This window comes from Anoplolepis gracilipes, chromosome 8 (assembly GCF_047496725.1).
Source record: "Anoplolepis gracilipes chromosome 8, ASM4749672v1, whole genome shotgun sequence".
Classification (NCBI taxonomy): domain Eukaryota; kingdom Metazoa; phylum Arthropoda; class Insecta; order Hymenoptera; family Formicidae; genus Anoplolepis; species Anoplolepis gracilipes.
This window is the reverse complement of record NC_132977.1, coordinates 154,830-169,598: the sequence shown is the minus strand read 5'-3', so window position 1 is coordinate 169,598 and position 14,769 is coordinate 154,830. Positions and strand designations below refer to the sequence as shown.

General features: G+C 32.4%; 1 protein-coding gene across 3 annotated transcripts in view; it reads left to right on the top strand.

Moving 5' to 3' along the window:
* Appl (amyloid-beta-like protein) overlaps positions 1 to 14,769 on the top strand; it is a 46,500-nt gene that overhangs the window by 16,643 nt on the left and 15,088 nt on the right. For all 3 annotated transcript variants that reach the window (XM_072897196.1, XM_072897195.1, XM_072897194.1), the window contains exons 2-4: positions 9,734 to 9,787; positions 10,566 to 10,697; positions 12,664 to 12,790. In XM_072897196.1, the coding sequence (XP_072753297.1) occupies positions 9,734 to 9,787; positions 10,566 to 10,697; positions 12,664 to 12,790 (313 nt within the window). The remainder of the gene's footprint in view (positions 1 to 9,733; positions 9,788 to 10,565; positions 10,698 to 12,663; positions 12,791 to 14,769) is intronic.

The window sequence follows — 14,769 nt, the reverse complement described above, 5'->3', positions numbered from 1 at the left end:
GTGTCTTTCTATGTGCAAGGGTGTGCCCTGTACATATCGTTCGCAGTGAGCACACCGTATAGCGTATAAATCAGTGGTTCCCAAAGTCCCAAAGGTTCGGAAATCGACGGAATCGGATAACGAAGAAAAATTCATTTCCAGACTCGAGAATATAACAGATTTGTCAGGAAAGTAAATTTTTATAAGAAATATGGTTTAAGATTTAGTTGGAGATTTTTATCCCAAATATTGAAAAAGCTTTTTATTAATTGAAAATTGTGTCTTACACTGTAATACGGAAATGGTTGAAAGTGATTTCCTTAATCACGCACACTAGCTTAGAAATTTTAGCATCTCTTTTTTTAATTTTATTTAATTAATCGTAAATTAAATGAGAATTTGATTTTTATTTTACACTGATCGATAATCTTGAAGTGTCAAAAATACAAATGAAGACTCATTGAGAACCCTCGATAGAGATGACGATTATGAATGATCGTAGGGCGTGCAACGTTCGTGAACGCACGCCCACGTTCTGCGCCGTGCTTTGACCTCTTGTCATGAGCGGTGGGTAAGTGAATATTAAAACTGTGCGCGCATCAGAGAAAATCACCACTAGCTTGTCCAGCATCTGTGAGATGAGTTTTAATTTTAGAAAATTAATTTCACTCGGCACGGCATACACAACGCGGTAGGAATTGAATTAATCGTTAATCTATTCCGAAGCTACGTCGCTCCTCGAGATGATATGCGCCTCCCGTCGCTCAGATTATTTAAAATAGGATAATATTGAAATTGAAAACGCAAAGGGGAAACTCTCTTCACGCGTAAATCTGACAGTTTCGTAAATTTCAACGACATGTTTAAATGATTGGTAGATTTAATTATGAAGAAATTGCGTAATATACAATTACAAGTCGCTCTCAGCGATTTGTACAATTATAAGAATTATTCGGGTAAAGAATATTTTATATAATATACGAGAAATATTAATTAAAACAAAAACTATATACTATTGTATATATTATGAGTTAAATGGAAAATCTAATAATTTAAGGTTTATACTCGGAGAAATAAAAAAATGATATTATTTTGGAATTTTTTTTTTTAGATTTTAAAATCTTGAAACATAGACAAATCTACAAATCACAAAAGAGTTTTAAAACATCTTATTGTCAGTCTTATTGTTAGAAGCCTTGAAGTTTCAAATCCTTGAATTTTTCGATCCTGATTTTTTAAAGTTTTTGGAATTTAAATCTTTCAACTTGAGTTTTTCGAATCGTCCGAGCCTTAAATCGCGATTGTATATTATGTAAATTCTGAGATTCAAAAAATAATCCGCCTAATATGACGATAGAATAATAATTTTAATTAAAATGTGCTCAATTTTGTGTAACTGTAATTAATCTTGATATTTGCATATCGTTCTCAATCAAGTGCTATTGTTTCTCATGTTTGTTTAACCTAATGCCGAATTCGTGGAATAAAATCGACCATCGATGAATTCTATTCTATTTACCTTGCACGAAGAATATTTGTTTTTATTCCAATGCTATGAAATTAAATCTTTTCGTTAACACACATAGCGATGTCTAACTTCCATCGACGTTTGGATATTAGAGCGCATTCTGAAAATAATAATAATGCAATATTATAATAACGAAAATAAAGCAGCTAAATCTAACACATTGTTGTATTGCACAGTTTGGATTAAAACCTTTTTGAAGTTTTTTGTAATAATATTTAAAAAAATGATTTAAAATATTGTGAAAAGTTAGCACGTTGAAAAAAGAAGAGATTTGTATGATGGAAGTATTAAAATCTTTTTTGTTTTATTTTTCGAAAGAAGGCTATTTTAAATGGAAGCTTTTACCATTGGTTAAGGTACAATAATAAATATTTGGCTAGTCAGGTCGTTTTAATTAACCCGTTGTTTACAATAAATATTATTTATATAATAAAAAATAGAAAATGTTATAACAAACATTATAAGACAATTTTTATTTTAGTAGCTCTACAAGGCGAGTCATGTTGACGTTTATAGCTTTCGCTTTTAAAAAAATATTTCAGCTTCCTTTGAGACTAAAAGTATATATCTGAATAGAAATTAATAAAAATTAAGAGCTATCGCTTTCCAGAACTGTTCAATAATTTCAATGTATGATAAATTATTATAGGATCTTATTTATATAAGAATTATATTAACGAAAATTGCTTTGTACAAAAATAATGAACGTATAATAACCAGCGAGTAATTATAATTGAACGTAAACTAGATCATGCGAAGAGTGAAGAGATTAAGAGCGATGCCGCTAATTAATGCGCTCGGTAGGCGCGCGCGACGCTTAATAAAATAATAAGCCGCTGAATAGTGCAGCAGTTAATTAGGTGTTCAAGCGGCGTGAAAGTTGAATGTCAAATGCTTCGGCGCGTGTCCGGAAATTTAGAACGTCGCATATCGCCTGGACGTTTATTGGCCTTTTAGTGCTCGTTTACTTGCATGAGAGAAAAACAAATCAGTTAATTGCAGTGAATATAAGCATTATAATAGGCTTTAAAATAAGTGTAACATATAGATTCTTTCGCATAATGATGAATATATAATGGATGAACTCCTCGGAAGCCTCCAGAATTTTTTTTTGCCTTAATTGGAAAAATTATATGGATATTTAATTGTAAAAATCTAAAAATTAATTTTCAATAAAAGATTCTTACAAAATTATGAAAGAATATACATATACGTTTAAGATAAAATTTTAATTATTTTAATTATTAATATTTATATAATATGTATATATACACATATATATATATATATATATATATACACACAATATATATTTTATTTACAGCGCATTATTGTATTTTATGTTGCATGTTTTTTTTATAATACCATTTTATTATCTCTTAATAAGTTTGATTCATAACGTATGTTTAAAAAAAAAAATTCATTTTAATAATAATCTTCTCGCACGCAAAAAATACATAAAAAAAACTACCTTCTCATTTCGTACCATCTTATGTCGGTAATTGCACGACTTTACGTACAACACTCACAATATTTTCCTCGTTTCTGTGACGCGTGCAGCTTCCTTTTCCCCATTGAAAAGTAGGTTTTCGGCTTTTTACACTGAGGACAAATTTGATGAAAAAAATTCGAAAATTCGACGGAACTTGGTGGAGCGATTTATTGTATATCGCTGTCTCGCTAATAACCGAGAAGTAACAAGGAGATTCTGTTTATTTAGCTCTTTATAAATCTCTCCAACCTTGGTCCATGCTTGCTTCTGCGAAGTGACTGCGATAAAATCAAACGCTAATGTTTATGCGTCGAGTCAATGATCGAGTGTTATAAGTTTAAATTTTTTTTCAATCTTGTTTTTAATTTAAAATTTGTATATATATATATATATATATATATATATATATATATATTTATATATATATATTTATATTTTATATTTATATTTATATTCATATATTTACATTTCGTATACGAAATGTTCCTGCATCTCAAATTTTCTTTTATATATCTTCAGACAAATTTTGATGCAGAGATTGCTTTTCCTTTTGACTATATCTAGATATCAAAAGCTTTATTATTAAATATCTCGGCAATTATATCTCTAACCAAAAAAAAAAAAAAAAAAAAAAAAAGAAACCGACTAATTGTAAGTTGATGAGTAATTTATTAGCATATTTAAAATTTGATACATTCTCCTCCCCATTTTCTGTTGATTTTTTTTTTTTCGATATTTATAGATGAAAGACTACTCTCGACATTTTTCATAAAAAACAATTATCTCAATTTTCGGCAAGAAACTTCTCTCTTTGAAAATGTTAGATATGTATATCAATTATCGAATATCGTATGTATGTATTTCATATCTTATTGTTTCACTATATTTTGAAACTAAGCCATGCGAAAGTTTGGTGTATACGCAGCTTAACTCGCGCGTTTCCTCGTGGGAATAGTTAGCCCGTATTACAGTTAGTGCAACGTCGCCAACCCCCTAAATGTGCGGCTCTGAGGTGGTGTTGAGCAAGCCGCGACGCCGACCGCACACATCCCAGGAGATTCTGTCGCTGATATCGCCAAGTAATTTCCGCTAACGAGGAAACCATTTCGAACGGAAAGTCGCCTTTTCGAGAGAAAGAGAGAGAAAAGCAGGCGAATATTGATATTTCAGGCAACAGGATGTTATTTTAATTGAATCTTTCATATCACATGTTGTGTAGACAGATACGTAATGAGTACAATGACGTATCCTACTTTTTGTAATTATGATTTTTAAGGAAAATGTTGTCCCAATTTAAATGTTTTAATTTCTACTTTAAAATTTTCAAGAAAAATATATGCTAAAAAATTGATTCTGTTAAAATACAAAAGTAGGGTACAACTTTTTTGATTTGTTGAGAAATATTTACGTAAAAATTCTCTAAAAACTTTGAAAATCTTTGAGACAGGAGCAAAATTGCAGCAGTTATGTCAACATTTTTTAAATATATTTAAGGATTAATTTTATATAGGCTTATTTCGGTTAACTATGATATAAAAAAGCGAAAATATATAGTCAAACGAGTGTTAAATTTTATATACATTTAAAAAAAACTACTAGAAAAATACTACCTCATTTTGACAAGTAAATAAGTAAACGACATATATTATTTGTGAAATGAAACGCGAATAATATATCGCGGATTTTAATATCTAAAATTTAAAACTAGATTTTGTTCAGACAAAGAGCAATTTCGTATAAAAGGTAATTAGGTCACTTTATCGAACAGAGTTTATACTTCATATCAGAGATTCAAGGTTACGAGAGCTTTTTGGTCCCACTCGCTCTTCATTTCCCGTAAAAGCGAACGTAAACCACAGAATACGTATATCACCGATAACCAATTCGGGGAATATACCAGACACATCATGTTCGGCTAGTCGATAAGCCGACCACTGCAATCTGGATGATGATCGTACCATACTTTGAAAGTGCTATTGCAACGTGTCGATCTACCGGGAAACACGAGCCATCGCTAACAGCTCACGGATAAAATCACATACTCCTCATCGTCCTCACGACCGGTTTTAGGGAGAGAGAGAGATACCATGATAGATATGACCATGATCTCTTCTAGGTTCTCTTATATCAAGATAGACTCGATACAATGATTCATAGATGATTGTTGCCTACGTTTTTTTCTCAAACATATAGAAGCAGCAAGTGAGATTACGACAGAGAAGTATATATGTCTCTAATCGGTATAAAAATTATATCTATATATTTATATATACGTATAAAAAATTGTTTATAAGTTTATATTTTTTTACAAAACATAGAGAGATGAAGATTGTATATTACATCAATTCGTGCGTGTAGCGAAATGATGTTACTATGTATTCGAATGTTAAGTATACTGGGAATATACGAATGTGTAATACATATATGTATATAAACGGTGTAATTTATCCTTACTGTATGCAACCCCAACTTTCAAACTTGTACTTTTAAAATAATCAAATTCTTAAGAAACATCCCATCTCGGAGATACACATGCATGCGATAAATTTGCATTTAGTTATAGCGATTCGCCAGAATTTGCATCGGCTGTTTAGCTGTGTAAAAGGATACGCGAATGTTCTAAGAATTACCTAGAAGAAATACTCACACATTCGATCATACATATTAATATAACAATGAGATGCAATTATTCATAGAATTTTATTTAGGGCGTAGCTTGAAATTCGAGTCTTTTATCATTATCATTATCATTATCATTATCATTATCGTCAGTTTACGAGAAGTTTACCATTCGTCCCTGCCACATGTGGAGTGAGGGTTGCAAGGGTTGCGAGGGTTGCGAGGGTTGCAAGGGTTGCGGGGGAGGGTAAAGCTGTACGCCGGGGGTTACCGAATCGCTTCCGTACATAATGGCGCGCCATGTCGCGGATCTGCCCCTGACACAGCGACGTGGATCGATGAAATGCAAAGCAAAGCACCGACGGTGGCGGGTGGGCGTTGCGACGCCCGACGCCCAACGTCCCGACGTCCCGTTCGCCCTCATCTCGCCTCTCGCCTCTCGCCGGATGACCGACCGACCGACCGGTCGGCCGGCGCGACGCGGCGCGGCGTCGCAATTTGCGAACGTAAACGAAATTATCGGCCAAACGGGGCAAATGCGCCGCTCGCGTTCGCCCTCGCCCTCGCCCTCGCCCTCGCCCTCGCCCTCGCCCTCGCCCTCGCCCTCGCCCTCGCCCTCGCCCTCGCCCTCGCCCTCGCCCTCGCCCTCGCCCTCGCCGATCTTGCCGATCTTGCCGATCTCGCTATGGACGAGTAATTGGGTTAGCGCACATTTTCGAGAACGTATCGCTCTATAATAAATGATCGTAATGATAGTAACAGGCTGCGCTGCTCGCGCGCATAGCTAATACCGCAGTCAATAATGCGACGGCTAGTCTCGTGACGCAGTTGTGAATGTGTATAGTTACCCTTTGCGTGTTTTCAGAGACACGTCACATTAAAGCTTTGCACATTCACACTGCTGAATATCTAATTATATAATAATAATAATGAGTCATCCAATTATCAATCCAACATGTTGTACATACATATATTTGTATCTTTCGATGAAACACAGAAATAGAATCTACATATAATTGGACAACTATATTATTTATCGCTAAATACATATAATGTATTAAAAACGCGCTAATCTTTTTTATCTCTCTATACAGAGGGATACCAGGGTATAGTAAAAAGAAGGAGATGTAGTTTTTTTTTTTTTTATATACATTAAAATTTCTCTTTAAAATCTCACCCACAGAGTTCTCAAATACACACGTCTTGCACACCGTAATCACAAGGATGGTTCATGCAACTAGGTCGATGCAGACGAGAAGTGAAAAGTCATGTATAAGAATACTTATAATTTTTCTTCAAGGAATAATATAATAATGTAATGGATTTCTTTTTCCTATTCTTCTTCTTGCGCTCAATTATATTTATATATGGTATATGTGTGTATATGTGTGTACATAAATAACAAAATATTTCTAAAATATTTTTCTTTATATGTATATATTATTTTCAAAAAATGATTAGATACTGATTTTTTTTTTTTAATTTTCACATTTGTAAACGTCCATATTTATTGTTTTGTCGCGCCGGTCGTAAATGGATGCCAAACGATTGTACGATTTTTATTCGGACGGGACGGGGTATTTTTCAACGAGACACGTCAATCCCGAATCTTGTATTTGAAGCGTGACCTCGCTTATGGTTGCAGCGTGCACGATGCATGCCGATATTTACCAGTAGTGTAGTTCTGTAACCGCATGAAACGTCGTCGCGCGATCAAAACAAGCGCGTCGATGGCAGCAGGTGCGCGATACGAATACGTATTTCTTCGTGTCTCTTTGCGAAATTTAATATCTGCCCGAGATATTCGATACAAGCGGAACCGCGACCTTATCAAACGACCTTATAGGACGATTAAACGGGATATAGGTAACTTTAGCAAGATGATTGTATGCGGTCAAATATTATTCAGAATTTCTGCAAGTCTGGAAAGTCCGCGAAAGTCAGGAAAGTCGAAGGGAAGATTTCATGGAAAAAATTATTTGCTTTTAGATATCAAGTACTTATTAATCAAGTCTCTATTCAATAATGAACGACTGAATACAAATTTCGTTCGACAAAAATTGTGAAAATGTATTATAAACATAATATCACACGTGACGTAGAGAGAAAGAGAGAGAGAGAGAGAGAGAGAGAGAGAGAGAGAGAGAGAGAGAGAGCGAGAGATTTTGTTTCCTATTATATTTTATTTAATTTCTTTCGGAAAGCTCTTCAAGTTTTTTCTTAGAAATCTACATATGTATATCCAAACATAAAAAAATATTTTTGTTCGATACAATATATATAATTCAATACTTATCTCTATGTTTATAAATGGTTAAGATTTTACTAATTGAATGGAAATAATGCCGTACATATATAAAATAGATAAATTATTTTAATTTGTATAACGCAAAAATAAATCACGTAATTTTTTAGGTGTTCTTTCCTGTATCGTAATTCAATATAGTTATAATGACTATCGGAGCCTCGAAATAATATTACTGTAATCTTTCCGCATTGTAGCACAAAATTATCCCTCTTGATATGATCTTATAATAATTGTTTCGCTCATGCACTTGCTAAAAATAATCACGACACCCAATAACGAAATTATACATATATGTTCTCTACGGCGATAAACGAGCGCGCATAACTGTCCGCAACTGGCTGCCATAATGCCTCCTTGATACGTCAACGTATCAACTCAGGATCGTCCGTAATTATTGGACGTTATCGAGTGATATAATTAGTCAGTTGAGTATTATGGAACAATGTAATTACGCAGCTACCCTCTCTGATACGACTTCCTGTCTGCGCAAAATATTTATCGCAATTAATGTTTTATATATCTTGCTTCATCGTTCAAATGAATGAACGAGATTCATGATTTGTCAATTGTCATCAATTGTAATGTGTACATACAATATTATACACGACATACAAAGCTACAAAATAGCTTTTAAACGTTTTCATTTTATCTTGATTTTTAACAATCGACTTCTTTGTTATAACATTTTTTTATAGTCTATTTTTCTTCTTAAATATATACAATATTGCCAATTTTCTTCAAGTACATAATACAGGTTTTTTTTTAAATTAATAATAATGAGTAATTACGACTCAGATATTAATAAAGATTATTAAAATATCGTGAAAAAAGTTGGGAAGCATCGTATTGTATATTGTATACACTTATACATACATATATTATGTACATAGAGAAAATATAATATATTTAAAATACAGACGTGATATGTATGATAAATTTTATATTAAAAACTACTTCTACTTACTTGACATAACAAAAACGTCCCATTATGGAAATTTTACTGTGAGGACGTTGACATTAAATTATTGAACGAGATTACAGGCTTTTGTCGAGCAAGTGAAATGAAGTGGGTTTATGTCGTGGTCTTTAACACGTTTTAATCGAGTCAGCATTTGTTCCCGTTACGTTTTCCTTTTTGAAATAACAACGTGGTCTGCAAAATCGATTTTACAGAAATCATGCATTCAAGGCATTTTATTTTTTAAAATAACATTAAATAAAAGCGAGGTAAAAATAGTATGAAAGTAAATATATTTCTAGTATTCCGCAAAATAAATTAATCAATGTTAATTGCAAAGGATATATCCTTATTTGACTTATTAGTAATAATTTATTAATTGATGAAGATAAGTTTTTCTCTCTTTTTATTCGAGAAAAGTAAATGCAAAGCTTTATAAAATATATTTATTTTTATAATTATGTGATATCTTCTTATAAATAAATATTTACTTTATGATAATCGATAAATTCACTTTGTTACGAATTCAAAGTAAATTTAATAGGAAAAAAGGATATGATATTTTATAATTACGTCAAAATAATTCATTCGCCTTTCCACATTTTTTTAGCCATTTTTATTCTCTAAATATGTTTTTCTTCTTTTTTTCTTCTTAAACGAATCAAGCATTTTTTCGAATCAGGTAGTTTTATAAAGCGAATAAACTATTTGCTTTTTTCTGTACGTCGAAGATTTGAATTCACGCGAGTAAGTACACGTTTATCAAGGCGAAAAATGTTTTAACCAGCCGTTTCCTCCTTTCGCCTATATATATGCAGCTCAAATATTTTCTCTCACTTTGTGTTACAGGCGGTGTCAGAGAGGCTCGAATTGGCACCAGCTGGCGGAAGATCAGAGCCGCAGGTGAGTATCGTGAGAGAGCGTTCGCTTTAGCCTTATTCCTGCTTCAAAAGGGAACACCGCAAAATTATATCTTCTCGCGAAAATTTATCGTTGCTCTTCGTTCGCGTAATTCCCGTCCAAGTTTCTTACGCCCTTTATTTTTGTTCGAACAAAATAAAATAATTTCTACGTTCATGTAATTGATTATTTAATTATAAGATTTTTACTGTTTTACGTGTGTGTGTTTTATGTGCATTTATTAAATGCAATAACAAATTACACGGATTACATGACAGAAGATTATGAGAAAATAAATATTTCCCTACAGATTATTCTATATTTTAAATTTATTTTATTATAAAAAAATTTTATTTGATTATATATATTTCTAAAAAAAAATTCACATTTTGTGTAATATTTTAAACAGAATACGTCAAAAACAGAAATCGCACTTAAATAAAATAAAATTTAAAATATTTTCTATAGATATAAAATATTTGTAAATGTTTGTAAACAGAATAATTACAATTTATAAATGTAAACATACATCATTGCTTTTAATAAATAACTCGCGATTATAAAAATAAAAAGGATCTTAAAAAGTCATTGACTTTTTTGTAATAACTATTTGCAAAAAAAAAAATTTATTTATTCGACAATTAAGATGAATAAGGTGTGGAGAAGCGAAACACTTTGATGAAGTTGTGGACTGGGCCAAATGTGTTTTCCGCTTTGAAGCTAATACATACCTTCAATGTGCGTGTATATGTATGTGTGACCGTATCTTTCCTCATCTAAGGTCGCTACCTTGTGCGAACCTGGCGAGGTGTACCTTGCTCAGCACATGGGAGAACAGGGTCGATGGGTCTCCTCGACCGACAAGAAGAGCTGCATGACGGATAAGCTCGAGATCCTGGAGTATTGCAAGAAGGTAAGAAAAAAAAGGTCTATAAGATCACGCAACCATTAAATTCTTTCACACGTATAATGTCGATAATAAGTACGTATAGTCGATTAAGAGCTATATATATATAGATATTAAAAATAGATCTCTGACATTTTTCTATTATCATCCAACTTTTTATTCCTCTCTTTTGCATCATTTCTCTATTCTACAAAGTGTATGAACGTGTATAAATATTTTGCTCGCCAAGTTACTTAAAGCTCTCTTAAAAACAACATCCTCTCTTAAAATCAACTTTTATCGAACACATTTAACTTTTATTACATTTGTTATTACACATGCGCGAAAAATAGTTGATAGATTTTAATTTTATTTTTAAATCTTTGAGATTTTGACAAGATGGGGAATACATTTTACAATAAATAGGTAAATAAAGAATAAAAATATAAGTTAAGATTGTAAAAATAGATAAAACGAAAATGAGAATATCGCACGCATCTCCATTCTAGATCTTTCACAAGTAGAGCACGGTGAAAGGCAAGACTAACTTATGGATTACCGGATAATAACGTTCTCCGTCTCGTTTATACGACACGTTCACGCAATCCACACAATCCACTATATGAGAAAGAGAGAGAGAGAGAGAGAGAGGGAAGCATGCAGCTTGCATTTGCACATGCGTACGTGCTCGTATTGCTTATGCACGAACACGAAGAAAAGTGACTATGTCGTTTCATATATTGGTCACCGGATATATCGATCGATAAAAATCACCGTCTCGCTGTCGTTGCGAAAACACGAAAGCGAATATAAATTCGAGACGGCATTTAAATTATCGTAAGTAAGTTAGGTGATTGAGACTCTGAAATTATTCGCGATTCCTTATTCGATTGAGAATTTATTAATCCTTATTCGTGTTTAAAAATAGAATCAGGCCACTGCGAGCGATTGATAAATTAATGTTTGCGCCGTGTTATTTATATTGCATCAATGTTGCCGCTGCCCCCCCAGGCATAATTAAGAAGTCGTTTAGTATAATCTTCCGGTGGCATGTAAATCCAATTTTCATCCCTTCATTGACGCTCTTCAGTCACCACAAAATACCAAGTTCGCGGTTCGTTATCTTTCTTACCGTTTCTACCGTGAAAATAACGTTAATCTTCGCCAATAACTTTATTGCGCGAAATTGCAGATCGACAATTGTTGTGAATTATTTATTTTGACATCATCTAAATTTCGTTATTGTGTTAATGTGTTTTTTTTTAACATGTATATTATATAAAATATTTGTGTAATTTCTCGATATTCTTTTTTCACCCAAGTTTCATGAGTATACACAGAAGAGAAAAAAATTTCTTTAGATTTAATAAAATTTATGCTTGAAATAGTCGAAAAAAGCTATTTATTTCAAGAAATAGCTAATAACATTATTACATTTTTAAAATAACATGTATCATATAATATTATTTAATTCAATGAAATAATACTTTTTTTTAATCAATAAAGATAATGTTTCATATGACATAATGTTGTTTGACTAAAATAAATAAATCCAAACAAATTATTCAAACAAATCGTTCTCTCTGTGTAGTATAACTTTCTTGTACATTTTATTTATATTAATTTCCTTGTGAATTTAACAAATAAATTATTAATTTTTGAACTCCACACATTTATAAAAAAAAAAAAACTGTATTATATGCTAGACTATACATATTATCGATTCGTTGTGAGAATTAACGTCATAAACTAACATAAGTGGCTTATTAGATTTAATTCGCACATTAAGCGTAAATATCGCAAAAGAGCTTGCATGATAAGAATGTGCGGCCTTTTAAACGGAGATTAGAAGAGATAAAGTGTCGTTTGTTCGCAATAATAACAGGTTTGCCGAGCACACATGTATGCTCGATATCATAATTACCTTTATAGACGCGCGATTATAATCGGATCGAACTACCCGCTAATATAATGATAATACAATATTTTCCAGGCTTATCCAAAAAGAGATATCACCAACATCGTTGAATCGTCGCACTATGTCAGAGTGGGCGGATGGTGCAAGCCCGGAAGGAACAAGTGCAAACTCTCTCGATGGGTCAAGCCTTACAGATGTCTGGGTAAGTAGTAATAATGATATTTTTTTCCGTCAGTATGTATACAAATGCCTCCCGATGGATCAATAATTAAAACTTTAATAATTTTAACGGATTGAATCTTTTATGTTTTAAATACGCGAAGAAGAAGTTTACATTAATTTTTACACTTGTCAGAAATGTCATGGACATGTCACATACATATGTGTATGCACTGGGTTTCTGGACTAGTATAAAACAATTTTGTTTGTCGCAAACGTATCGCGACATAAATAAAATCCTCGGAAAAAATATATGGGGATGACATGTCAATATAATGATGTAATATTTAAATTTGTATGTTCTTCAATATTTATTATATATACAATATGTATGTACGTTGATGTCTCAATTAATCGATTGATTGTTAGTGAGATAAGAAACGTTTAATACATAAAAAAAAAAAAAAAAAAAAAAAAAAAAAAAAAAACAGTTTAAAAAGTCGTACAAATCTCGGCAGTGGATTCCGTGGTAATGTCTTATTTTTAGTTTGCTTTAAAATTGTAAAAACATATTGGTTTTTCCGAGGGCCATCGCTATGGATGAGTCGTCCGATCGGTCGTGAGCTCATCGATAATGCGGTAGCGGCGTGAGAAATGGATAGATCGATCTCCGACGGCGGGGATTTAGTTATAAATTTAGCAAGGACGCTCGATCTGTTCCGAAAGAATTCAATTTGTAGAGTCAATACGCTGTGTAACGGACAACGCGATATCTGCTGTCGGATTGTCTGCTTGGCTACTTCCTGATCAGCCTTTTTATCACGCTGAAGAACGAAAGAACTATCGCAAACGTGACATCGCACAGTAGCAGGAATCAAGAGATCACGCTTACTTTTCTTTCTTTGTATGATTACTCACTTTCAAAGCAATTGACAAGCGGCTATCTTGTAGCGAGTATCCTTATTTCAATTTGTAAATCTCTTTTTCCTATCTAATTGAATAATTCATGCAAGAGAGAGGCAAGTTTATAATTTAGTAAAAATCTCTATTTTAGATCTTCTCTCTCTTTCTCTCTCTCTCTCTCTCTCTTGATGTTAATTAAACTGGACCTTATATATTGATTCCGTTCCTGCTTTGAACTTTTCAATTCATAAGGAGTGCACTTATAACTGTAGAATATTCTACATCAAGTAACACAAAGTTTGAGAAAATCGATAAGAAAACATTGGACAAGATTCATTAATAATACAAGAAAAATGTATTTGTACGAGCTGTGTCATTATTATCGGATGAAAGTATTGCATTTATCTTTATTTTAAATAAAATTTTAACGTATAATACAATACATATGTTTAATTAAAATAGTAATTGCAAATATATATATATTTGCGGAATCGTGATTTACTTTCAATACAATTTCGCTTCAAGATCTACGAGAATATATGTCTAGAGATATCTGCATTATGAAAATGTAATAAATAATTCAATAGTGAATAGAGTGCAATGACACAAAATCGGTGATATATTTTCTTAATTGAGAAATCTCGTAAGATACGACAGTTATTTATCCCCCCTTCACCTACACAAGCTGGCGGACATAAACTGCGAAAAACTTTGAAACTCCACTTCATTTCGAGCTCACTATTAAAACATTGAAAACCATGTTTCATTTTATAATCCTCAGCTAATCGCCATTATTTCGGTAAATTTAGTAAACGCGTGTAATAATGATCATGATCGTCCACTTAATGGACGTCTGCATCTTCAATTGTCTTCATTAATTTCTTCATTTAACATTTTTAAGTCTACGGCACATGATGCTTGTTTTTTTGGTGCTGGATTGCATACCAGCATCAAGACGAATTCACAATTCTTTAATGTCGAAATTATGATTAGTCAATTATGATGCTTGAAAAATAAGCATTGTGTGCCGAATGCTTTTTACACAAAACTAACTATAAAGCATCTTCTTTTTACATCTGTATTTAATTTTTGTATTGTTTTATTCTTTTTTCAACAATA